The sequence below is a fragment of the Beta vulgaris genome, chromosome 4 (assembly GCF_026745355.1).
Source record: "Beta vulgaris subsp. vulgaris cultivar EL10 chromosome 4, EL10.2, whole genome shotgun sequence".
NCBI lineage: Eukaryota > Viridiplantae > Streptophyta > Magnoliopsida > Caryophyllales > Amaranthaceae > Beta > Beta vulgaris.
Window position 1 is genome coordinate 9,497,144 of NC_079205.1, and position 27,704 is coordinate 9,524,847.

Consider the following 27,704-nt stretch of genomic DNA (forward strand, 5'->3'; position numbering starts at 1 on the left):
AAATCAGATATATATTTTTTAGTCAGCAAAATCTTACACTTGGAGAAGTTTTTTCTTAATTGATCTGACTTTTTCATGAAGGAAAAGTGTCATATTCTTCTATATCATTGACTTTGATATTGTGGGGAAACCAAACATGTGCAGAAGATTCAGAAAAAACTTGGGTATGAATGAAAGGGTCAAAACATTTTTACTCTTAAAGCATTCTTTAAAATATTCATGCAGATGCAATTGCCAGCTTTAAGTAAGCTGTTACAAAGTCATGTTATTCTCCTCTTTCTGTCTTTGAGAGTTGGCAAAACAAAAACTTAAATCTGAAGAGCTCGCTCAGAAGCTGTAAAAACTCAGAAATTATGGCTTCAAAGCTTGTCATATTTGTGGTTTTGATCCTTAATGTCATTGCTTTCGGGCTTGCTGTCAACGCTGAACGAAGACGGAACACTGTAAGATTATCTCTCTCTTTTTCCCTTGTAGTAGCAGATCTCTTAGTATTGATGTTATGATCAACTTAATTAATGCTGAATTTAAAAGCTATGGAATTCTATTGATCAAGACTAATTGTTATCCATAAACTTGTATATATCTGATCTTGAACTTTCAAAACACTACTACGATCTGATTTTTGTATGTTGAAGCAGTTTTACATATTAACTAACAAATCCCTTTTATTCTACAAAGTTCGCAAACATTTTCATAGATATTTGATACAAATTAAAGGCTATCAGATTGGAGCACCCAGATTTCAAAGCTTAAGCATCTCCTTAACAGCATTACTATATATTTGTTTATCATTGTTACTTATATAAGTCATTAAAATTTTCTTATAAAGTAGATGAGTGTACAACTTTTAAGGACATGATATAGAGTTATGTACTCCCACTCATCAATTTTACCTCAAATACACATCTGTTCCTCAATACTAACATGGGTTTGGACAATTCGATACTTTATTTTGGAATTGGACCAAAATAATTTCTCTTTATAATAAATAGTTGACTCGGATACTTGGACACATATGACGTATCCTTGTCCAACAAGAGTTTTTGAGTGAGTGTAATCTATACAAGTGATTTTCTAATTGCAGGCCCACGTAATAGCAGATCCAGAGTTGCACTACAAGTACTGTCGGTATGATTCAGACAATGTTGCAACAAGATATGGGCTAGGTGCATTTTTCTGTCTTTTGGTTAGCCAAATAATTATCATGGCTGCCAGCCGATGCTTATGCTGTGGGAAGGGTCTGAACCCTGGAGGATCAAGGGCTTGCGCCATCACTCTTTTCATCTTCTGCTGGTATTTATAGTCCTGAAAGTTCATACTCGGCCTCTGTAATAAGTTACAAATTTTATCTCAACAGTATTGTAAATTTCTGTGATTCGTTCATTTCTGCAGGCTGACTTTTATTGTAGCGGAGGTATGCTTGTTGGCGGCTTCTGCAAGGAATGCGTATCACACAAAATATAGGACTTTCTATGGAGATCGCGCACCATCTTGTGAGACGCTAAGGAAAGGAGTCTTTGCAACTGGAGCTGCATTTACCTTCTTCACCACCATTTTCTCTGAATTCTATTACGTTTCCTACTCTAAGGCAAGGGGCTGACCCTGAGCCTGGATTACGTAGATAAACAAAGCGCGTTATAATGGTAGGGAGAATCTATTGTACAACATCACCTTTTGTGGTTATTATTGATGTGATATTGTGACTACTTTTCGGACTTCACTAGAATATTGGTTTTAGGAAGATGTTTATGTCATTGTTTTTGGTACATAATTCTCTTTCTCAGTTTCTCTCAATGCTTGATCACATGATGTGTTCCATTTGCTAATATAAAGAAGCTAAGACCACCAACTATAGTTCCAGAAATCAAAGGCCTTAGAATCCATATATCTGACAGCTTTCAAAGCGTATTAGAATTTATTCCTTCTATACTGTTTGCTTACTGATGGAAAGTGAAAGCATTTTCAGAAAAGTTAAGCTTCACAAAAAACCATAAAAATCACTTGTAGAATGAAATTATTTACACCATTAGCCATGAAACATTTGAAGAGGGAGACAAACAACAATGCATTATTTTGTATTAAACTTATATTTGCAGAACTTATTTTTACTAACGTTGTATTTTCTTAAATAAATATTATATCTGTACAGAGTTATTGGAATAAGTTGAGACTTGAGAGCATAACCTTACAAGAATCAAAGGAAGAAACTCGTACTGTATAGGAAAAAAAAAACATAATGGCATAAAGTCTACCAAATATCAAGTCTTTCCAATATTTATGCCATTATATGGATAAACTTAATAAAAGTGTGCATGAACCCAATTCAGGAAATTGGAGAACATATTAAAATACCAAGAGAAACGAAAGAATCCCAAGTTAATATAGATTATGAAACATAATCTTACTCGTTTTTGTTCCCCAACAGAATCATTAGTATACAAAGCTAATCAATTTTCTAAAAATATGAAACAAGAAGAACAAAATGGAACAATCTCTAAAACGCAAAATATGGTAAGCAGATATCAGTTTTCATAATAAACCGCTACTCGGAGTAGCGGTTTACAAAAAAAAAAAAAAAAAAAAAATTGTAAACCGCTACACCGAGTAGCGGTTTTACCTAAGTTGAAAAAAAAAAAAAATTCTTGGCACTTGTAAACCGCTACTGCAAGTAGCGGTTTTACAAAAAAAAAAAAATTTCTCGCGTGCCGTCCTACGTGGACGGTACGCAGGGAATTTTAATTTTTTTGGGCATATTTTGGGAATTAAAACCCACTTTTGCATTATCCAAGGAAAAAATTCAAACTGTTACCCAATGAAAAAAATGAACCGAGAAAAGAGAACTCCCTGGAAAACATGCTACTAGTTCCATTTCTGAAAAATTACCAAAACTATAGGTCTACTACGAAACAGAACATTTAATGTACTATAACAATTGATGTTGTGCTTATTTCAACGAATACTCCACATTGATATTACTATGACTATATTTACTATTTACCAAACCAAATATTACTATGACTATCCACTTGATTGAAGAGGAGAAGAAAGTCAGAGTGAAGAGGCCCTTTTTCTTTTGTGCTTTAGCTGGGGCTTCTGATGACATCCTATTTCTGCAGAAAGAAGACGTGCATCTTCGGGGTAGTTGCGACGCAAGAGGTCCCATAATTCTGGATCTTCGGAATCCGTGGGCAGGGAAAGCAAAGCACTTGGTGAGTCATCGCATATTAGGTGCTCGGACAACAGCGGCACCCTCTTCAGCTTTGAACATTCTTTTACAGAGAGCCAGCGTAAAGAAGTGCACAGGAGTAACCCTCTATGTATGCTGCTCAACTTTGGTAAATTAATTAAAAATAAATCCCGTAACTTGGGAAGAGCAAGGGTGGGTTTTGATGCTTCAAATATCTGCTCTATCTCTGCACAATGAAATATACTAAGCTCCCTCAACGAAGGACAAAGATGCAGGTGTCCGTAAATTCTTCTTAACTTCGGTAGCTGCCACAGACTTAACTTCCTTAATTTAGGAAGATCAACAAGGATGGAGTTGTGGTTTGGATTAGAAGCATTTAAATCCAGCATTCTCACTTTCTCACTCTGGGAACATGAACTATACCTCCCACCTCCTTCAAATATCTCTTCCAACTCGTCACAGTCGGACACATCAAGTTCCTCCAGATTTGGAAGGACAGGTTGCTCATGTTCTACCAACTGACGTGGAAACACCACTTTCATACCTGCTAAATCTATGATTGTCAATTTAAACAGAGAAGTGCACATGAGTAACCCTCTATATATGCTGCTCAACTTTGGTAAATCCTCTAAATGTAATTCCCTTAACTTGGGAAGAGCAAGGGTGGGTTCCGATGATTCAAATATCTGCTCTATCTCTGGAGAACCACGTACAATAAGCTCCTCCAACAAAGTACAGAGATGCAGGTGTTTGTAAATTCTTCTCAACTTCGGTAAATTCCCCAGTGTTAACCACCTTAACTTAGGGAGATCAATAAGGATGGGGTTGGGGTTTGAATTCGGATTGGAAGCATTTAAATCCAGCATTCTCACTTTCTCACTTTCTAAAGATGAAGATGAACAACTATCCCTCCCACCTCCTTCAAATATCTCCTCCAACTCGTCGCACTCACCCACTTCGAGTGTTTCCATCAAAGGAAACAAAGCTTGGTCTTGTTGTAGCAACTTCCTTGGAAATAATACCTTTATCTTTGGACACTCCCGGATAACTAACTTCTTAATATGGGAAAAGGCTGCAACTGAAAGTGAGTTTGATAACCCTCTAAAATCAGGCATACTGTTCACCCATAAATACTCAAGGCTGTCAAGAGAGGGAACTACTTTTGATGTTAATATGTACTCCAATCCTTCACACTCTGCTACCCACAAACTCTCCAACTCTTTTGTACCTGCCAATGAGGGGAACAAATTTCCCAGACTTTGATACTCGAATGCACGAATATTAAACACCGCCAACCGTCTAATTGTGCTAGGTAATATTGGCAACTCCTCTTTGCACTCAACAGAAGCTATCAACAGAGTCCGGTCATTTACATCAAAATCATCAAAATCATAATAGTCATAAAATGATTTATCCGCATCTTCCCCATTAAACTCCAAACGGGTCCAATACAGCTCATCACACCCCTGCCAAGATTTTATCAGTCTATTAAACCTAATCACATCATCAAACATTATCCATTTGCCAAAACATAGCACCTTAAGATTTAAGCTCTCAATCCCCTCAGGTGGTTCCATAAAATTGTTCTCTATATCCCCGAAAAATCTGTAAAGCTTCAAAATCCTCAGTTTGGTAAGCTGTACTACTGAGGGTAAATCTCTAAGAGCGTGACATTCTTGAAGAAGAAGTGCTCTTAGATTTTTCAAATTAGAAACACTCTCCGGGAGACTCTCGATTTTGGTGTGAGACAAATCAAGAACAGTGAGGGATCTCATGTGGATAACAAATGATTCTGGGATTTTACTAAGATTATAATTATGAGAAAGCAGCAGAACTGTGAGATGCGGGGTCACAGGTGCCATGCCACATGGAATCTCTTCTATACGATTATAACTCAACGATACCTTCTTGAGATCCTCGCTCCACTGCTCCTCTCCTGGCACATCCTTCAGCATAAGTCCTGATTTTGCCATGAAGCGAGTCATCTTAATAGTCATGTCTCTTATTAAATCATGCATCTTCACACACTTTTTTTGATTCCGGTTGAAGGTTGACTCCAACAAACACCAGTTTAATAGTTTATTTAGAATAGTATGTCCTTTTGCTACTTGATCTTCCTTACTCTCTTTTTCATCTAACAGTCCCTCATTGATCCAAAGTTCTATCAATGTTTCTCTTTCTATATCTTCATCTTCAGGATATAGTATACAGCTTAAGAAGCAGTTCTGGACCATCTCATCATTTAGGCGATCATAACTGTATTGCAATATTCGGAGCACATCATCTTCCATATCAACTTGCCCACGAACATCTTTCAGCTCTTTCAAAGCATTTTTCCACTCATGAATATCAACTATGTCCCTCATACAACAAGCCATTGTATTAATTGCTAGTGGTAAACCGCCACACTCCTTTGCAACATCTTTAGCTATTTCTTTTGTTTCCACTGTAAGTGTGTCATAGTGCCCAAGGTTGTCAACAAACAAGTCCCAAGCCTCTACTTCATGGAGAATTTCAGCCTTGATGACGAAGTCTTTGCATCCCATTCTCCGACACACTTCTAGTGAGCGGGTGGTTAGAATTGTCTTGCAACTACTTCCTTCAAGGGGGATACCAACATCATTTTCTGAAAATTGTTTCCACATGTCATCTAAGATGAGTACAGTCGGGCCATTAGCAGCTAATTTTTTGTGTAATATAGCCGCTCTCTTCCTCTTATCATCCTCCTCAAAACTCCCCAAGCCAATTACTTTGGCAATGTCTTCTTGCAATTTGTGCACACTCCAATTTTGTGAGACAGTTACCCAGTAAACACGCCCATAAAGGTTCGAATTCTTTAGGAGTTCATCATGTATGCTCATCAAGAGTGTCGTTTTGCCTACACCTCCCATTCCATACACGCCGATGATGTGGTGTTCCTGGTGTTGTAACCACTCTAGAATTCTTTTGTAATTCTGTTGAAAATTTGTTCCTGCTGGTTTTTTTCCCAGCCACAATGGCAATCTTGTGCTCTCTTGATCAGGCAAGACAAGGCGATCTCGAAACTTATCACCTTGTTGAATAAGTTCATCAACTTCTGCAATCAATTTGTCTAAACGACCAGTGAGGTTGGAGTTGGAAGAAGATCCTTGATCTTGACCATCCTTTAGCATGCTCTGAACCTCATCTTTTTTAACTTGGACATTTTTCAACCAGTTGTCAACCTCGTTTCTCCGCTTGTTTCCAGGCTGAAACTCTGCATGCTCAAGCTCTGTGCGAACATCAGACTCTCTAGCTTTTAGAGTGTTGATTTTGTCCCTCAGGGTTCTGGTCTTTTGTTCCACAGAAGAGTTGCTGGATCGGAATAATTTTTTTATCATCTGAAAGGTGATCCAAAAGAGATTCTTTAAGAGTGTTACACTACAAAAGGATAAGAACAAATAATATGCTTAAAACTTAAATATGAGTTTTATTGTGCAGATTAAGAGCAAAATATAAGACAGATGACACGTCCTCAAAGAATAAACATCTCATGTGAAGTAGTGTACCTAAATCCTGGATTCTTGTCAATGCACTAGAATTTCATAATTTCTTTTTCGGTTGGTGTTGAGTTTAGTGTGGCCCAAGTTCTTTTAAATATGGCCCTTTTACCAAAATGCACATATATTTACAATGCTTATATGCCATTAAGTTGCATTTGTAGATAGCATCTCATGATTTGTCTAGAACAATTAGCAACTACATTACATTACAATTGTTTGAGAATTTCTCCACACGTAAAATATTTGATATATATATATATATATATATAAGTGAGTTCATATGAGAATGCATATTTACATGAGAAATGAAAATGAATTTTACGCCCTATAACTCTTATGAATAAGTGATGTAACTCTAATGAAAACGTGATGTAACTCCAAAAAATAAATTTTAGAAGAAAAAAATCCAAAAAAAAAGATTTTTTTTTTTGGGCTCAAAATTAGGGGCAAGATCACATGAGAATGAATATCAACCAAACGATTAGATTAGAGTTACAACAATTGTTCATTAGAGTTATACCCCTAAAAAATTCTGAGCTCCCTAAAAAATTATTTCATATACTTCCTCTATTTTTTAGTTGCACAATTTTACGTTTTGGGTGTTTTTTAGTTGTACATTTTTTATTTGTGGCAATATTTTTGGGCTTATTGACCTTTTTACCTTCATTTTACCTATCCTTCAATCCAATTAATTGCCAAACAGGTAGACAAATAGGTCTAATGTTCTCCTTTCCCGTAATTTTTTATAAAATTTATGCAAAAACAAAATAGTATGGCTAAAAAAACAGAAGAAGTATATCTATTGAGTATCTTTAGTTACATAATTCAAAATATACACTTCCATTATATTGAAGTGTGCTAAATAGACAATTTAAAGTGAAATTCAATTATATTATGATCATACAACCTAAAAAATTACTTGGACAAATTTGATTGAACTTGATATACCCATAAATAGGGCTGACACTGGATTAGAGATGGGTTGGATACACCTCAATCTGCCCCATCACCTGCGATCATCTCCATCCACACCATCCATATCCCGCCAATAATTTCACTATATCAACTACACCATCAACCGCAAGTGAAGCGGGTGAGAAGTGGGTGATACTAGATTTTTTTTTTTGTAGACTTACCAATTTTTAAAAAATCAATATATGAAAACTTTTTTTATAATATAATATATGAAAACTTAGTCATAGATTAACAATAAAGCGGCTAATATCAATCTTATTATACACTGAAAAGTAATACTAATAATACCAATCTTTTTACGTGTCGGTCTAAAAACAATTAAAAACTATTTTTTAGAACTTTTTTTTCTAATATATTTATTTATATATTGGTGGATGGATAAATGGAGCGGATGATAGGTCCAAAAAATGTCACCCATATCCGACCCGACCAACCACCCGATCCACCCATCACCCGCTTCATCACCGCGAGTTTTCTCCCATTTATTCAAGGCGGATGGATGGATAATCCACCCACACATGGGTAATTGCGAGCTCTAGCCATAGGGCATCCTAGCTATAGCCAAATATAACATATGGGCAGATTGGGGAGTAAGTGGATAAGATTGCACATTTGTACTCCATCAACTTTGCTTTTGACTGGAAAATATGAGCTTACTTAATTAATGAAAACCTTATCAAAGTTGATAAGGGATGAAAGTTCAGTTGCGTGTTCCTCCATCCACACTCGCATCTCCTCAAAAGAGAGAGAGAGCACTTTGCCATGACATGGACCACCTTATTACAAACCCTACTAGCATAACTAAAAGAACAAAACTCAAAAGAAGTTGTTAGAACAAGACTATCATCTACAATAACTTGAGTTGCGGTGCAGGTGTGGGCACCATTGAGCATCTGGATCACCTTAAGAAAATCTTACTCCACTTCCACATTTCTAAAACCAGTATCATAGGCCAGTTTGAGCCCTCATTTGATGGCAGCAGACTCAGCCTCTTTAGGCGACCATGTTTCTTGTACGATCTCACTTGCGCAAGAATTACATCCTCTTCAGCATCTCTAATCACCACGCTCATCCAACATCTTCCTCCTGGTGATGGTTGCGCTAGTATTGAGCTTGAATAGGGCAGCAACAGGCCTCATCCAGTACAACACGTGCGTCTCTCTTTCCTCATAATTCTCTTTGTCACAGGAGCGAGTAAGTTCAAACTCGCAAAGTAACTTCATAGCTTTGTCGCGGGATACATGAACATACTCCTTCTTTTGTTCAAAGACCCACCGGCCACCAGTTTCACTTCTCCCATATCTTCCATATTATCATCATTAACACTTCCCAATCTCGAGAGATGGCACGTTTTTCAAGCTTTAACCCACACCAATCCGCAAAGCTACGTGATATCTCGTTAGGGATTTCCACCTTAGCAGGGGACATTCTCCACACCTCCTTGCTGTCATTACACATCAACATTAAGTGCACCACATCCTCCAGCCCCTCCCCACATCATGCCACGACTTGCAAGCTTTCTCCGAGTTCGGAGAGCATTGTGAACCGCTCCCCAACCGAGATTTTGGACTTTGGGGGGGGGGGAAGGGGGGAACTTTCGAACTCCAATTTTCCTTCCACAAACTTCTTATTAAGGTCTCCATGTGACCCACCTATATTGCAACTCGTTATTTCCACCTCCAAATGGTATGCGCTTCTCACACTAAATTCTCCACTCTTAGTATGACACCACCTAATAAAATCAGGTGTACCCATCTCCGAGCAGCGAATGCTCTTTAGTGCTTCAAGCTCCTCCTCCGAAACAACATGGCTCAGCTCCTCCACTTTCCATCCATCATCCTCTTCACCCCGCTAGTCGCTAACAAACACGCCAGTATGCTCACTGGGTGGCCTAGACATAAGTCTACCCCTCGAGAGATTTTTAAGCCATTTGTCGTCCCGAAATTTCACACTCCTCCCATCCCCAACAACCCTACTTGACCCTTGATACATCATCTCCCTAGCACCCATAATGGAACGCCATGTATAGCAATATAGCTCGAATTTGAGGGAATTTTGGCCTCCCAAAAGCTCGGCCAGGGGAAGTATTTCCCCTTAAGGATTCGTGCAGCAAATGACTCGGGTTCAGTGACGAGTCTCCAGCATTGTTTCGCTAAGAGTGCATTGTTAAACGCACTCAAATCACGCAAGCTTATGCCTCCCTTGCTCTTCGCCAAACACAATTTCTTCCAACTTAGGAGGACCATTTTCCTGTCATTCCCTTTTTGCCCCCACCAAAAGTTTCGACAAAGCGAATTCAAGCTCTCAATTACACCCCAAAGGTTTTTTGAAGCATTGCATTGCGTATGTAGGGATAACTTGAGCCACCGACTTCAGCAGTACCTCCCTACCCACACGAGATAGACACCTTTCTTTCCATCTTTTTACCTTCTTCCACACTCGGTCCCAGATCATCTGGAAAACAATTTACTTGGATCTTCCTATAGAAGTAGGAGGCCCAAGATATTTTTCGTGCTCTTTAACAGTTTGGAATTTCAACTTCGAAAGAAGAATTTCCTGGACATTCGTACTAATTTTCTTGCTAAAAGAGACCTCTGATTTTTCCATATTGATTTTCTGTCCCGAAGCTAGTTCATAGGTCATAACGATATCCATAACAACATCCGCATTAGCTTCACTAGCTCTGGTGAATAGAAGAGTATCATCTGCAAAAAATAGGTGAGAGATGAAGGAACACTCCTACCAATTTTAATTCCATGAATATGCTTCTTATTCTCTGCATCTCTCAACAGTGAAGAGGATTCTTCCGCACATATTAGGAACAAAAATGGTGATTGGGTCACCTTGGCGGAAACCACGAGAGGGAGTGAACCTGCCAGAAGGAAATCCGTTATAAAGGATGGAGTAAGAAACAGAAGTGAGGCACCGCATTATCAACTCATATACCTTAGCATTAAACCCCAATTTCTTCATCCTTTCCTTCACAAAATTTCATTCCACTCTGTCATATGCCTTGCTCATATCCAGTTTCATAGCCATAGAATCCTTCATCCCCTTTTTCTTCTTTCTCAGATCATGAAACAATTCATATGCTACAAGCTCGTTATCTGTGATTACTCTACCACAAACAAAAGAGTTGTGGCATTCGTTAATAAGCTCATGGAGGCATTTTATGAGTCTATTTGAGATAGTTTTTGATACCAACTTGTACAATACATTACACAAGCTAATAGGCCGATAATCTCTCGTAGATCCACACTTTTTTCTTAGGGATCATCACAATGTGAGTGTTGTTTAAAGCATCAATAAGGGCATTATTATTCAGATTATCAAGCACATAACTTAACACATCATCACCAATCATGTACCAGAACTTTTTGTAGAACAAAGCAGGCATGTCATTTGGCCCGGGGCCTTGGCGGGAGTGCATCTATTTTAAGGCTTGTACAACTTCCTCCCGCGTGTAGTCTTTGCTCAACTCTACATTCATGTCTTACTCGTGGATAACCCGTGTCCAGGATCGGTTTCATATCCTCACTCCCACCATTTGATGTTAAGAGCTCCTTGAAATATTCCACAAAAAATAGTTTCAGCTTCCTCCTCTTTGGATCTCCAAACTCCCCCATTATCAAAGACTCCCTTGATTGGTATTTCTGTTGCAGCGTTGCTCGGCTTTTCGGTGAAAGAAAGTTGTGTTGCGATCACGATCACGTAGCCAGTCTTGGTGGCTCCTTTGGGCCCAGTACACTTCTTCCCTTCTTTCGATCTCATCAATTTCATCATCTATCAACTGCATTTCTTCTATAATCTCTGACCTCGACTCACTCATATTGAGCATTCGCTCTATTCTGGTCTCAACAGCTTCACAAAAGTTAGTGGATTTGTTTTTGCTCCACCCCTTCAATTTACTTGCACAGGTTGCAAGTTTCCCCCTGCACGCTATTATTGCTCACAAGTTGCCATTCATCCTTAATCACCGCGGCGCACTCCTCATCTCGCAACCATTATTCTTTTCCAAATTAAAACCCTCTACAACTCTTCCTCTTCTCCCCCCCTAATAAGTTGCCTTTGAATGTGAATTTTAATGGGTAAATGGTCGGATCTCCACTTTGGCAAGTGTTCAGTCTTGGAGCATGAGAAGGCCTCGTGCCATGCATCATTCATCAAGAATCGGTCTAAACGCTCCTGGTGTTATCCCCATCTAGACAGTTGTTACTCCATGTAAAGGGGTGACCTTTGAACCAAACTAACTGTAGATGGCAAACATCTACTGACATAGCCATGGAAGATCATGAGTGTTATTTAAAGTTTTCGTAAGTTCCCATGTCTTTCATTTATTCTCCTCTTCAGGGAATCCAAATATTTCGATCAATCTCCACTGCTCCCCATTACTCTCCCTTACTCGAAAGTCCAAATGATTCAATGATTGTGAAATAAGAGAAATATCAACCTCATCACTCCAAAATATTGCCAATCCACCCTTTCTTTGTCGTCCCTCTCCTGCACAATTTACACAAATGAAGTTTTTTAAGTGCACCTTTCTCCTAATATTGTCCCATTCACGCCCCTTCAACTTTGTTTTCGATAGGAAAACAAAGTGGAGATTTTCAATACGGATAACACCCTTTTGAGCATTCTCCGCCCAAGGACTCCCCAACCCCTAACAATTCCAGTTAAGGCCCATCATTGTTGTTCGCGGGGTTGCTCCACAACCTCTGCTACTGAAGAGTTGTCAACTTCCATCATGTCAACTAACCCCTTGTGTTATTTAGTCCGCTCACTATTAACTAAGTCACCATTGCCTCTGCGCTTACTCCCACTCCCTTCACTGCTACTATGTTGCCTCGTATCTACAGTCCCAGTATGAGTGCTAGCCTTCGGTATGTGCTTAAATTAAATCTCCTCCCCGAGAGATTGTGCTTGGGGTCATCATGACTAGCCTGTTCCATAATATCCTTGTTCCCTTGATTGTCAACCACATGATGCACTACCCCACCTTTCAAACTTGAAAAAAAAAAGATGTCATTTATTTTGTTGGGATCGATGCTAGTAGCAACTTGTGGGAGATTAATAGATGAAGCATCAATGTTTTATTCACATCCACAAGCACAGGTGAATCATTTACTCCAGCAGCCACCTCAATAGCCTTAATGGCTTTTGCTCCCATTTTTACGGACTCAAAAATACCTGGGCACAGCATTGGTCCCCTTATTCCCAAGCAAAGGTTAAGTTCTGCTCTTGACTTTTGAGCAAATCAGGTGTAAAAATTATGTTTTTATAAGATCTAACTTTATTCTCTTTAGGAGTAGTTTTTTTTGAATAGTTATTTTCATAAATTTCTACCTATTTTAGTCTTTATTTCTTCTTTTTATATTTTGTAGCTTAATTGGAGTTTTTAGTTATTTTTACTAGCTTTTAGCTCTTAATTTCATAATTTATGTATTTTCTTTGTTTTGTTAATTTATAGATTGTTTAGTTTAATTCTCTATTTTTCTTTCCTTTTAGTTATTATTATTTGTACATGTCTCGTTTCTTCTTCCATGTTTGGTTGTGCTTGTAGGTGAGCTTGTTGGAGCTATAATGTGCAATTTGGAATTATCATATACAAAGCATATCCTACACCACACCATGACTATTATCTTACACCACACCCCAACCTTTCCTACACTCACCCCAACTCCCTTATTCACCTTAATCTACACCACACCATTCCTTACCTACACCACCAATACCTCGAATCTGCCAATCCTCTTCCACCATACAACATACAACATACAGCACACATCAGCACTACCACCCTATCCAGTACCAAGTCGCCACCCTCTGCTCGCCCAACGAATGTGTCCCAGGCAAGAGGAGCGGGGGCTCCTATGTTAAATGGAGCGGCAGCTCCGTTTGAGTTCACCACAAACAGGGGAGTTCCAGAATGTCTCGAGCGAGGCACGAGCGACTTAGAGGCTAGAGCGGGCGCTCAAAGAAAAACGTGCTCAATACTCATTAAATAAATCAAGGGTAGTGATTTATTGGATCTAATCTATGGTGAAAATCGAACATCAGAAAAATGGAATCAAAGCCATGAAAATCAATGGCCGCGATTTGCGCTAATGATGAAGATGATGATGTTGCAGCGAATTAAAGGCCTCGATTTTGCTGATGATGGGCGTCGATGATGAGGATGGACATTGATGGTGATGATGCGGCGAACTCAATCCCAGCGAAGAAGACGAAAAATAGAGGAGGAGGGTCTGATGCTTTTGGGGGGTTTTACCTTTTTCATTTTCTTTCTTTGACTTTTCTTTTCCCCTGTTACTCCACTTCACACACGTTTCTTTCACTCTTTTTACTTTATTTTCTTTTCTTTTTTTTTTCTTCCATTTCCTTTTATTTCATTCTTTCTTTTTATTTTCTTCTTTTTTTGCTTTCTTTCCTTTTTGTTAGGATGAGTATAAATATCCCCTCAAAAAAAAAAAAAAAAGGATGAGTATAAATATCTTAAGTCATCTTTTTAGATGGGGAGTTTTTTTATTATTAGCCTAGTTTTATTATTTTCACCACTCTTAGTTTTTAGGGTTTTAAAGAGGTTTAACCTCCATAGTTTAGTTTAGGGAGAAAAGGGAGAAAATTCAAAGAAATGTGGAAGATTGTAGATTCAAGGGTAACATTTGTATTGGAACTTTCAACCATTAATCAATGAGCATTTCTTACTCTATCTCCTCTTTTATTGTTTTATTTTAATTGTTTTTCTTAGATTAGTTGTTCATGATTAGTTTAATTAATGTTAGATTAATGATTATTATCATGTTATTAGAGTTTAATTTCTCTAAAGTCCTCATTTTTGTATTTATGGAGTGGTTTGTTGGTTAGGGTTTGGGTGAAAACCCAACCATGATTGAATTGGGCATTTGAGATTGGATTTAGAGATTTGCGTGATTAAATTATTGCTTGTTTAGCTTTTCTAATCTATGTTGCATTCTCTTTGATCACTTGAATGTCGTATTAAATGGAGTTGATTGATTTAGGTTGGCATGAGAGTGTGACCTATTGATTTTATTATTGACTTGGTGTTACTTTGAACCTCGGGATATAGTAATGGATGAGAGTCCTTATTTGATGTCTTTGAGGATTTCTCGCCTATGAAGTAGGATGGGAGTTGTGTGTTGGGTCAATAGTAATTCAAGTAGTGTTCATGTATTATCTCTATGTTTGATATTCTTATGCCTATTTCATGATTAGTTGGTGTTTAATCCCATCTCCTAACTTTAGTTATCTTTGATATTTAGCTTTTTCGTAGTTCTTAGTTGGTTATTGACAATTTCCGACTTGATTCCGGCCTAGCTTATTGTTTTATCAATACATTTTGGTGTTCCTTAGTCCCTATGGATTTCGACCCTTACTTATCACTTTACCTAGTTTAGTGATTTAGTTAGGTTTTGTTTGATTAGGAGGCTAGTGACGACCTAGTTTTTCCTGTACCATTCCTCTAGTTCTTTCGATCTCCCTTTGCGAGGAGTAGCTTTCAGGCCCAAGTTCTATTCCAGGTTCTCGAGTTTATCCTCTTCAAAAACAGTTTGACAATCTTTTTCTTAATGTCCCATAACACCACAAGCAAAGCAAAATAAGGGAAGTCTTTCATATGCGAAATCAACTTGAAACTTTTTCCTTTTTTGTCTTTAATCTTACGATAACGGCACAAAGGTTTTGTTATGTTAATCATCACTTTCACACATCTATATTTGCCAAAACCTAGAACATCCTCTTCTATTTTCATAATCTCCCCCATGTTACCAATCAACCCTCTAACAATTTCATTGGATCGGTAATTAAAGGGTAGGTTTTTGATTCGCACCAAAAAGGGGGAATGTTGAAGAATTACCTGATCGGGCTGCTCATCGCCATCTGCCTCCTTCAAAAGGACCAACATGTTATCAAAACACCAAGGCCTCCCATCTAGAACCTTCATCATGTCACGCCAAGGAAAAAACTAGAATGCATATAAATTAGGGCTTAAAACCCTAATGACCAGGATGAATCGGAGCCCAGACAATGGTTATGGTTCTCTTGAATGCCTCTACATTATATGAATGCTCTGTTAATAAGCGCGGCAGTAGAAGCATTAGGGCATCGAGATCGTAAATTTGGTCCTCTTCTTCATCAATACAAAGTGTCAAAACAGTACCTAAAAGCTCCTCAGCCATGGCAGAGGAGTAAGGCCGCCGCGATGGAGAGAAGACCGATCGAGAAACGGTGGGGGTGTCTATCGCTAGGGTGGAGAGAAAAATCCTTTTTTCAAGGGAGCGAGTAAGACGATATTGTACTCCATCAACTTTGACAATGTTTTAAAGTTTAAACTTGCAAGCTTTACTAAACAAATAGTGTTTGCTCCATTGGAGAAGGAACTCTAAAACTACTTATTTTCTCTCTATTGAGATCGAATGATTCTTTGTTTTGTTTTCTCCACTTAGATATGCAATTTTTTTCTATATTTCCTTCGTTTTAAAATAGATGAAACACTTATTAATTTAGGTAGTTTCAAAATGTATGAAATGTTAGTATATTTGGTACTTTTCTTGATCTCTCTCTTTATCACTCTTTTTCTTTATCTTTATCTTCTCCCAAATCTTAGTATCAAGGCCCTACGTTTCATCTAAAATAAAATGGAGAAAGTATAAAAAAAATAATAGATGGTTGTGTAATTACTTTTCTTGGAAAAGAAATTTGTCAGGTCTGCAGTTCATATTTTTACGTGGCTTTTTGCCCTGTTTACTCCGTTTGTTTTGACCTGTTCTTTTTTACACTTGTATCATTTTTTTTTGGAAAAATTAACAAGAGCTGGCTCAACTGTTACTCATTTTCTTTTGTAAGTTTTAATTATGGATTATTTACTATTGGTCCCAAGTTTAATATATTGTGATTTTTATAGGGCCTGATTTACTTATAACCTGTTTAGAAGGTAAAAAAAATTTAAATATGGAACCAAACTGAGTGCTTAAAACTCTTTTAATAAGGTAATGCAAATATGAATTTTAAGTTACAAATTGGATTACCAAATACTGTAAATTTCTATAGCTTGTAAATTTTGTGAGTCATAATAATAATCAAGTGCTGGGTTTTAATTAAAATAACTCGATCAAAAGCATAGGAAAAAAAAGTAAGACTCATTTGACTTTCTACCCCAACTTCTCTCTCTCACATAACATAGCAATGGAGTTGCATCAAATTTTTGCAAATCCATCAACAAAATCTATGCTTTTTAAGGTTCTTCAATGATCTTGAATTCTTGCCTCCCAAAGCTACAAATTTTGAATTATCAAAGTTGAACTTTGACTTCAAAAAATAAGGAGCAAATAATTAAGAGCAAAGTAAGTATTTTTAAAAGTCTAATTGGTTCCTTTAAAAAAAAAAAAAAAAAGTGTAATTGGTCACATAATTATACCCCCATTTTTAATTTTCTGATATAAACACATGTTTTGTAATTAGTTATCACAAAACAACAAATTTACTCAAATATAATACCTCGGTGATGTCTTATGACAGTGTATATAGGAGTCCAAGAGAGAGCTGATAGGCAGAAGCAAGTTAAGACTTGTGGCTTAGTAACAGTTTTCCACGATAAGCAGCAGTAGAAAACAGTCCTTTGAGTAAGATCCTGTGAAAAGAAGACATTGTTTAGGATTTATCTAGTTATACAATTGATGTTCATGTAGCAGTAGCGTAGTATACACCTTATGTTCTTTAACAATAGTATAGACATTCATTAGTTTGAAAGTTGTTCAGAATCAAAGTTTTCTTAGTTTCACGTGATTAAAATTTTTATTACGTATCGCTATCAATGTAAAATTAAGACAAAAAATAATTTATAAGTACTCAATACACAAAGTTGCTCATAATATAGATGAGAAGACATACCACTTATAATAGATTCAATTGAATCACAAACTTTGTTAGTGAGGGAGACAATTGAAAAGGAAAGTCACAAAACCTAAGAATAGGAAGGAAAAAAAAACATGACCAATTAAAACACTTATCCAATACTTAATCAAAATATTATATGATTACTTAATATACAAAGTTACTCACAATATACTCCCTCCGTTTCCTAAAGATCTTCCCTCTTTCCATTTAAGGGTGTTTCCAAAAGATCTTCCCTCTTTTGCTTTATTCCTTATTTGGCAAAACAAATTTCCCTATTTACCCTCTCATGTCACTATCATATGGTCCACCATTACATTATTAATTCAATTTTACTCCCTTTCTCTCTCCTACTTTAACCCCTTTTTATTTGTTTTTTTTATCTTAACTCCTTTCTCTCTCCTACTTTACTCACACCATGCCCCCACACAACTTGATTTTCCTTGGTATCTGTAGGAACAGTAAGTGGTAAGATCTTTAGGAAACGGAGGGAATAGATGAGAAGACATACCACTTACAAAAGATCCAATTGAATCACAAATTTTGTTAACGAGGGAGACAACTGAAAAGGAAAGTCACAAAACCTAAGAATAGGAGAAAAAAAATAACCAATTAGAACACTTATCCAATACTTAATCAAAATTTATTATATGATTACTTAATATATAAAGTTGCTCACAATATAGATGAGAAGACATATCACTTACAATAGCTCCAATTGAATTACAAACTTTGTTAGCGAGGGAGACAATTGAAAAGGAAAGTCACAAAACCTAAGGATAGGAGGAAAAAAAACATAACCAATAAATTAGAACATTTATCCAATACTTAATTAAAATTTATTATATGATTACTTAATATACAAAATTGCTCACAATATAGATGAGAAGACATACCTACTATAATAGATCCAATTGAATCACAAACTCTGTCAGCGTGAAATTTTTTTATTAAGGTAAGGCATGAAACAATTAAGGGAAGCTACAGAACTTAAGAGCATGAAAAAAAAGAAGAAACAATTAGACTTTTTTCCAATACTTCAAACAAAATTTATAAAGAGAATGATACATCAGCAGCAGCAGCCCAGGCCCAGTACATGTGTTAGCCCATGTTTCTTTTTTAATTGTTGATGTACTTACATCTAGAAGAATGTATAGGCAGTGGCGGATCCAGGAATTGAACCACGTGGGTTCGAACTTGTTTAAACATAGAGTCAAAACTAACATTACTTGCATACGAAGCGTGCGGCGAAATTTTAATATTAATACTCATATTCAAAGGCGCTAAAGACACTTATGCTGATTATTGATTGTATTCTAAAGCGACATTATTTTTCAATTTTAATCTTTCAAAGAGATGAAAAAATATGTATTTGCAACTATTAATTTAAAATTAAGTATTAAAAAGGACATAATCTCATTGCATATATAATCTTCATTTAATCAACCAATGAATTAAAACTCTATTTGTTTTAATTTATATTGATAAATTTTGATGATAAGTTGTCTTTAGGTAAATAAGTGTTAGAAACTGTAAAAAGCTATCGGTAATTGATTGCTTAAGCAAGAAAAATTGGAAGAAATGTGAAATTAGACGAGATTCATTTTCTATCTATACTAATATATTAAAAGATGTTCTTAACCAAGGAACATCGCCACGTGGTGCTCTCCCTTAAATGTTTGACTATATGCTATCCATTTACATCAACAATAATAATAAATTCATTATACATGATTTGATCCCCTAACTTTCGGTTTAATACTAAAGTCTTAAAGCCTACAAACTAGTTAATTATTGTATCTAGTGGATGGGGAAATTCTAACGAAAAAAAGCTAAAGGATTAGAAGATATTGAGAAAATAGAATCAAGAAAGTAGTAATAAAAAACAATTGAGAGAAAAAGAAAGGGGAACAAAAAACAAAGAGAGAAAAAGAGGGGAAAAACAAAAAACATAGAGAGAAAAAGAAAGGGGAAAAACAAAAAACATGCTGTTGGTGGGATTTGATCCCGCGACTACACATAGCCAAGACACACGCTTCACGCGGACATTATCACTGAACCATAATATATAAACTTGGATAAAATTCAGCGCTTAAGCATATAACTGCTTTATCTTTCTGCAGTAAAATTCAGTTTTTCCATGTATCCACGTGGGTTCAGTTGAACCCACTGAACCCACGCTGGATCCGCCCATGTGTATAGGTGTATTGTGATGTCACTTATATGAGGTCACTTCTGTCCTTTATGGCTGTTATTTTGTCTCTTCCTAGGTAGTTTCCTTGCTCTTTCCTAAGGCAGGCTAAATATATATAGCTGCTATCTTTGTACAGAAAACGAGCATGGATGAATGAATGAAAATCATCTCTAATCTGGGCAGATGAATATTCCTCACTATTATTTACTCTTTTTACAGTCTTTATGGTATCAGAGCCAGGTTGCATAAAATCAACCTCGGTAATACAAATAATCCTTAAACTCATCTCTGCTCACATTTCCCTTTTTCTTCAATGACAACCAAAATAGAAGTAACCAGCCCCTTATATCTTCACCCTTCAGATGCAAACAATTTCCTACTTGTAGAAAAACTTCAGGGAACTACAAACTATAGGTCATGGAAACTTTCCATGGAAATAGCCTTAGCTTCAAAAAGAAAGCTTGGCTTCATCACTGGAGCCATAAAAAAGGACCCAGCTGATACTGTGAAGGCAGAAGCCTGGGAGACATGCAACTGTATGATCATCTCATGGATCTTATCATCCATGACAGACCCCATCAAGAGGTCAGTTATGTTTGTCAACAATGCTCATCAAATATGGACTCAACTGGAGAAAAGGTTTTCTCTCACAAATGGGTCTAGGAAGTACAAACTGAATAAGGATGTCTATGAAGCCAAGCAACAGGGAAAACCTATCAGTGACTACTATACAACTATGAGATGTTATGGGGAAGAGCTTGAATCCCTTAACACTCTCCCTCCAATTACTACTGTAAACAGTGAGATAAATGAGTTTGTTAATGCCTTGAACCAACAAAAGGATGAACTGAAACTATTTCAGTTCCTCAATGGCTTGGATGAAGAATATGCAACACAAAGGAGTCAGCTTCTCATGATGTCTCCTCTTCCATCTGTAGAGACAGCATGTTCTCATTTGGAACAAGAACAATCCCAAAGAGAGATCCTTACAAATGTAAAAGAAGAAATGGAGACCTTGGCTATGTTCAGTAAGGGAGCAGGGGGAGTTGAGAGACCTCACTGCACTGCTTGTAATAAAAGTGGTCACTCCAGAGAAAAATGCTAGACCATTGTGGGATACCAACCTGGACACCCTAGAAACAACAGAACTCAACAAAATAGCAGACCTAGATGGAAGAATCCCTCTACTCCTAAACCTAGATGGGCAAAACAGAACTACAATCCATCTTCAAAGGTTGCTGCTACTGCTCAGAGTAGCAACCAAAGTCAGGCAAGTGTTGATTCCTCACCTACCATCACTGCACATCAACTGGAACAATTGTTGAGGATGCTACCTGCCCCATCCAAAGTGCCTGATACTGATGATGAGATGGACTTCTCATAGGCAGGTATGGTTTCTTGTTTCCTTGCTGATTCTGTAACCAATGCTTGGATAGTTGATTCAGGAGCCAGAGACCACATGTGTGGTAATTTCAATGCTATGATTGACCCTGTGCCTAGCCACAATGAACCTAAAATTAACCTACCCACTGGCCAAACATCTACTATCACCCACTCTGGAAGAATCAAACTTGAAAATGGCATGTATCTCAACAATGTGCTTCACGTTCCCTCCTTAATTTAAACATAACCTCATTTCTATTATAAAACTGAACCAAGATGCTAATTGCAAAGTTACTTTTCACTCGAATTTCTGTATAATTCAAGATGCTTGCTCTAATGTTGTGAAAGGCATAGGCTCCACTGTGAATGGGTTGTATTACCTATACAATGAACCTCTCTCAAAAACCCTTGCTCAACTCCAAAATCCAAACCACCCTAAAACACAATCCATCCACAAAGAGGCCATGACAGCTGAAACTTCTCATACAGCCATTCCTAATACCATAACCCAAGTTCCCCCCCATCACTACTGCTACCTTGTGGCATCAAAGACTTGGTCATGCCCCTTTCTCTAAAATTGAAAAAATTGGTGCCATCAACCTGAAAAAACAATCCTCTACTGAAGTTTGCTTGACCTGCCCTCTTGCCAAATTCACTAAACAACCATACCCCTTAAGCAACTCCAGAGCCCAGCAGCCCTTTGAACTCATCCACATTGATACTTGGGGACCTTACAAAGTACCCACACGTGCTGGATATAGATACTTTCTAACTGTAGTAGATGACTACAGTAGACTCACCTGGGTTCATTTGCTAAAATATAAGTCTGATGCCTTTGATGCTATAGAACTCTTTGTATGTTAACATGGCTGCCACTCAATTTGACAAGAAAGTAAAAACATTGAAATCAGACAACGAACTGGAATTTGATGATAAAAAGTGCAAACCATTCTTTGGCAAGCTGGGGATCACTCACCAAACCACCTGTGTTGATAGGCCCCAGCAGAATGGCAGGGCAGAGAGAAAGCACAGAAATGTGCTTGAAATGGCCAGGGCACTCAGGTTTCAAGCAGGCTTGCCCCTTCACTTTTGGGGGGAGTGTGTACTCACTGCTGTACACATCACCAATAGGATGCCTTCTACTGTTCTTCATGATCTAACTCCCGATGAACTTATCTATAACTCTCAGCCCAAATACACACACCTTAAAGCTTTTGGTTGCCTTACCATTGCTACCAACCCTACTACTGTCAAAGATAAATTTCAACCTAGAGGCATCCCATGTGTCTTCCTAGGATACCCTACTCATCAAAAAGGTTACAAGCTCCTGAACCTTCTCACAAACAGAATGTTTGTCTCCAGAGATGTGAAGTTTCATGAAAATATCTTCCCATATCACATTTTTAACTCTATCCCCTCCCAACCTCCTAATGAACCTCCTACAACAAATTCACCACCCACTTCTTGGGTAGATGATATCTCAGACATTGAGCTTCCTTCAAACCAACCCTCACCTCCTGCTTCTCCTCCTCTTGTGAGACAGTCTACAAGACTCCACAAACCCCCCACATGGCACTCTGATTACCATGTCTCCACAGCTATCTCATCCAAATCTCCTGACCCTATTCACAAAACAGCTCTCACAGCTATATCTCCTCAATTCTCCTGCTTCATGATACATCAGCAGCAGCAGCCCAGGCCCAGTACATGTGTTAGCCCATGTTTCTTTTTTAATTACTGCTATACTTACATCTAGAAGAATGTATAGGTGTATTGTGATGTCACTTATATGAGGTCACTTCTATCTTTTATGGCTGTTATTTTGTCTCTTTCTAGGTAGTTTCCTTGCTCTTTCCTAAGGCAGGCTAAATATATATAGCTGCTATCTTTGTACTGAAAACGAGCATGGATGAATGAATGAAAATCATCTCTAATCTGGGCAGATTAATATTCCTCACTGTTATTTACTCTTTTTATAGTCTTTAATTTATTAAGGTAAGGCATGATCACTGATCAATTGAAATACACCTTAGTTCCACAATTGCAATGAAAGAAATTAGTTCCACGATTTTTCTCTATTGTGTTCTACTTCTACCCATGCCTTTGTTTGTGGCCTTGTGGGAGTGTTTGATGAGAGATGAAAATGAGAGAATGGGAGGAATAAAGAAGTATGAGATCCTTTAACTCCTAGATACGAGAATCAATACCAGAAAAAAGTTTAAGGTTGATCTCGAAAAAAATTTAGTTAAAGTTGTTCAATGCCAAAAAAAAAATTCAAAAAGTGTTTCTCGCTCAAAAGTGCGTATAAAAAATTGTTTCTCACAAATTTCCTAAGATAACCAACAAAACATTCATGAAACAGAAAGTAATAAAGTCCAATAAACCTGAACGTGATGAAAGGAACTTAAGAAAAACATACACTGTCTAGATCAAGATCAGCATACCGTTGCCTGCTTCTAATTTGATATGATGATGCCTGTAAAACTAGCTGTGGCTTCAACTTTTGGTTATCAAAATTTAGCAGTTAAATGACCCAACAGCTGTGAGTAGACAATAACTCGAACGACGAATATAAGAAAGAAAAGAAGTGGATGCTAAGCTTTGAAATTTGATGCAAGTTAAAGAAAATGCACTTGAGGCTGTTTTCCCTTCTTGATTATAATATGGCTCAATTGAGGTGACAAAATGGACCAAATCCTCATGACCTCGTTGGAACAAAATAACAAAATTCGTAATGCTTTTTGGTTTCTTTTCAGTAATATATTTTGTAGCAGGTATGAAATACTCATCAATTTACACTACAAGTCTACAACAACTACATTGAAAAAACACGCAGCAACGTAATAAACAAAACAAAAACTTTCTACTGTAATTTCTAATGCAATCCCTTTCATTTGCATCATCACTTTAAGTGCAAGACTTAGCTTAATAATTGCTCCACCAAATATCCCTTGCAACTAAGGCTCCGTTTGTTAGAGCGTAAAATATTTTTAGTGTTAATGATTTTCATGGAAAATAATTTACAATGGAAAACACAATTCTAAAATTAGTTTTCCGTTGTTTGGTTTCATGTAAGGAAAATGATGAAATGAAAGGGAAAGTAAAGAGGTAGTGAGAAAAGTGTACAAGAGTGATAAGGAAAACATTTTTCTCTTCATTTTGAAAGGAAAATAGTTTTCCATCATTGGAAGAGTAATTTTACCCAAAGGGAAAATGATTTTACACTCTTTTGCCAACCAAACAATGTAAAATTGAAAATAGAGGAAAACATTTTTCCGGAAAAACGTTTTACACCCTACCAATCGAAGCCTAAGACTTTCTTGCTTTAAACTTTTTTTGTGTGAAAAGTTATCTCCACAAATATTAGTAACTTATAGCATCATCATAGAATCATAAGACTATATTATCCCAAAATTTACACTTAGACTCTGTTTGGGGAATCATTTCAGGTGACTTCAATGATAAAGTGCTACAATTTTAAGTCACCTTATATGATTAGTGGTGTTAGGTGGAGAAACTTAAATAAAATTTAAGTCCAAAATTTGACTGAAATTGAGTTGGAGTAAAATATAGCGTATGAGATCAGGTGTTGAATTTTTTTTATTTTTTTAATTTTATTTTTATCTTTTTTAAGCCTAAAAAGATATTTTCTTTTTATCTTTTCAAACCTGAAAAGATATTTTAGCTACCGTCATAAATAATTTTACCAAATTCAGCTAAATTATCAGTTTCAACACTTTAACAGTTTTCAACTGCTACCTAATCAGTTTCAGCCACCTTATCAGTTTCAGCTCCATTTTAGCCAGTGTGGCCAAACATAGGTAAACTCAAACACTTGGAGAATATAATATGGAAAGGGTCACCTAAAAGGCTAAAACCATGAAAAAGAACCGTCAAGAAAAATCAACTTTTGCATTATCTTAGACTAAGAAATACTGAAAGAATATATTACAGATGAAGTCCTTAATCTGTTAGGTAAAGAAGGAGCAACAATTACAGAGAAAGCAACATAATGGAAGATCAACACACAGTTCAAAATCATATATTTATATTATTTGGTCATTGGCTAAGCAACAGAAACATACGGGGTGAGCCAGTTTACAGAAAGCTTCAGTGTTTTCATATACAACAATAGAGATTGCAATCAACAAGAAAAAAAGCGCGCAAATCTTAAAGGCCATACACCTACTGTGATGCATGATGCGGTACTAGAGTTTCTTGACAAAAGGGCCATACACCCACCCTTCAATGTCTTGTACGAGCTTATGCAATTGTGCTGAACCATGAACATTAATTAAGCTGGATAAGAACAGTGTCGTCTGTCAACAGAACTTAAAAGCTGATGTGCATCATCTGGATGGTGCTGCCATAACTATTGCCACGAATGTGGATGTTTGGGGAGAGAAGCTAAAGAAGAAGAATAAGAATCACAAAGAAGAAACACTGAGAGAGGCAGCATGTTCAGATTTTTCAATCCATTTAAACAAAAGTCTTGTAGGGAGCTACAAAACAATAGCCCACTATATATGCACTTTAACTTTGGTAAATCCCACAATCTTAATACCCTTAGAATGGAAAGAGTAAGGATAGGATCGATAGGATAGGAATCCTAAGGGAAAAGTGGCTGAGGAATAGTTAGCTACTGCAAATCGGCCATATTTGTAAGTCATCACTGATTAAGATAAATACACAAGCAAGGGTGCAATGGGGTTTTACAGCTCTATCAGTGATATAAAATGTGATAATCTCCTCTAACTCTTCATTGTCAAGTCAACCGCAGTTTGATCTCCCTTGTATCTTGGAATAGAGGCAGTGGTTCTTGTACTGTACCTTTGCCTTTGCTGACCTCTTGCTCTTTTCTACCAGACATCAGCTCATTCTAATTAAGTACACGTACATAATTTGACCTTACATTAGGGAGAGCTGAGCAATGCTAGTTTCGAGAACAATCAACTACACGGAGCTCTTCCAATGAAGTACAGATATGTAGATCCCCGCAATCTTTTCTTGTTTCTGGTAGATACCCCATTCTTAACACCCTTAATTAAGGGAGAGCAAGGATGGTGTTGGGGATGGGTGAAGGATTTATGTCCTCGACTTAAATGCAATTACTAATATATAATGGATCGTATTATAGAGATAATAAGTTCGTTATATTGGGTCGTCTATACGTCTTGCTAGAGAAAGCTATAGAACTTCGGATTAGTAAATAAATAAACCCGAAGCCCAATGTAACGGATCCTACAAGGTCACACATTAAACTTGGATCAACAAAAGAAACCTAGAGCCCAAGAGGGCCCTAGGGTGGCCGGCCAAGAGAGGAGAAAAGGAGAGAATCTGACCTAAATACTTTTATATATTTGGGTTAGGCAGAAAAGAAAACAATCAGTTTATTCTCTTATTTTTTTCTCTCTCCTATTCTCTCTCTTCATCAAAGTCACGTTTAAACTCCAAAAACAAGAAAGAAGTTTTCTTCCTTTCCAACTAGCATTGGTGGAGTGTTGATCCGGGTTGGTGGACTAAGTAGAGGAATCACATCTGAGATTCTCAATCCGAGTCATTCAAGCTTTGTGGAAATCACGCTACAAAGGTTATTTCTAAACTTGTTTGTGATCCTTAATTATATATGCATGTGATCCTGATTTAAGTGCTTATGAATATGATTCATGAAATTCCGCTTTATAGTACTTACATATTCCTACAGTGGTATCAGTTTTAGCCTCTTGCATATAGAATTTTGGTCATAAAGTTTAGTTTATGTATGATTAATTTTAATTTGATTAAGGGGAGGAATTAAATTATGGATTGAATAATTAATTGAAATTTGTTAAAAAGAGTTTTAATTACTTTCTTTCTCAATATTTAATAGCCGAAATTTCAACCTCCTAAACCCTAATTTTCGAAATTTATAAAATTCTGATTTTAGATCTCTAAATTTCGAAAATAAATTCATGTTATTAATCTAATTTTCATGTTTAAAATAGTTTAGGTATGAAGATGAATTCATATAAAAGGTGTTTTGTATGAATTAGTGATTAATTATATGAATAATATGAAAATTAATTAAAATAGAGATTTTAAAATTTAATTTTCTGTATTAAGCATAAAGAGTTATGTTTAATTTAATCAAGATCACCTAATTAAATTTACAAAAGGTTGTATTTTTAATATCCCTCAAGAAAAGAAAAGAAAAGAAAATTGAAAGGGGAGAAGAGGAGCAGCCACCGTGGCTGCTCCGGTGGTCTGCCGGCGAGAATGCCGGAAAGGGAGACGCTGACTGCCGGCGAGCAGTCGCGTCGGGGGAAAAGGGTGGCGGCAGCACTGCTCACTTGTCGCACAGTCGTTCGCGGAGCAGGGCTGCTCGCTGTCGGTGTTATACGTCTGGGTCGGTTCGCGAAAGAACGGCGAGTCGCCGGTGAGGTGTCCTGAAGGTCGCCAGTGAGGCTGCCTGAAGGTTGCCGGTAGTCGCTGGGTTTTGCTTTGTTGGCTAATAACGTGAACTAAGTTCACGGTTCTTCAACTTATAAAATAAAAA

At 37.0% G+C, this 27,704-nt stretch overlaps 2 protein-coding genes across 5 annotated transcripts; one reads left to right on the top strand and one right to left on the bottom strand.

The window, feature by feature from the left end:
* Positions 1-1,772, top strand: LOC104891610 (hypothetical protein). The gene is made up of 3 exons (XM_010677317.4): positions 1-443; positions 1,085-1,293; positions 1,393-1,772. Exons 1-3 carry the CDS (start codon positions 354-356, stop codon positions 1,598-1,600), a joined length of 507 nt encoding a protein of 168 aa, XP_010675619.2. The 5' UTR covers positions 1-353; the 3' UTR covers positions 1,601-1,772.
* Positions 1,773-2,683: 911 nt separating this feature from the next.
* LOC104891611 (disease resistance protein SUMM2) lies at positions 2,684-23,841 on the bottom strand. Of its 4 annotated transcripts, XM_048642733.2 has the most exons (6): positions 18,489-18,673; positions 18,300-18,365; positions 18,104-18,176; positions 17,590-17,662; positions 17,197-17,329; positions 2,684-6,546 (listed from the first exon to the last, which is right to left on the bottom strand). In XM_048642733.2, the coding sequence occupies exon 6, from the start codon at positions 6,544-6,546 to the stop codon at positions 3,049-3,051; it is 3,498 nt and encodes a 1,165-aa protein (XP_048498690.1). In that variant the 5' UTR covers positions 17,197-17,329; positions 17,590-17,662; positions 18,104-18,176; positions 18,300-18,365; positions 18,489-18,673; the 3' UTR covers positions 2,684-3,048. The 4 variants fall into 4 exon arrangements, with proteins under 4 accessions (XP_048498690.1, XP_048498692.1, XP_048498691.1 ...); XM_048642735.2 differs by lacking the exon at positions 17,590-17,662; XM_048642734.2 differs by lacking the exon at positions 17,590-17,662 and having other exon boundaries at positions 18,272-18,673.
* Between the last annotated feature and the right edge of the window lie 3,863 nt (positions 23,842-27,704).

What these genes read in the sequence shown, in the direction of transcription:
- LOC104891610 (XM_010677317.4), top strand. Translation starts at nt 354, where the DNA reads ATGGCTTCAAAGCTTGTCATATTTGTGGTTTTGATCCTTAATGTCATT. An exon ending in CTGAACGAAGACGGAACACT is followed by an intron (nt 444 to 1,084) that starts GTAAGATTATCT and finishes TTCTAATTGCAG; the next exon opens with GCCCACGTAATAGCAGATCC. An exon ending in ACTCTTTTCATCTTCTGCTG is followed by an intron (nt 1,294 to 1,392) that starts GTATTTATAGTC and finishes TCATTTCTGCAG; the next exon opens with GCTGACTTTTATTGTAGCGG.
- LOC104891611 (XM_057394031.1), bottom strand. Translation starts at nt 6,546, where the DNA reads ATGATAAAAAAATTATTCCGATCCAGCAACTCTTCTGTGGAACAAAAG.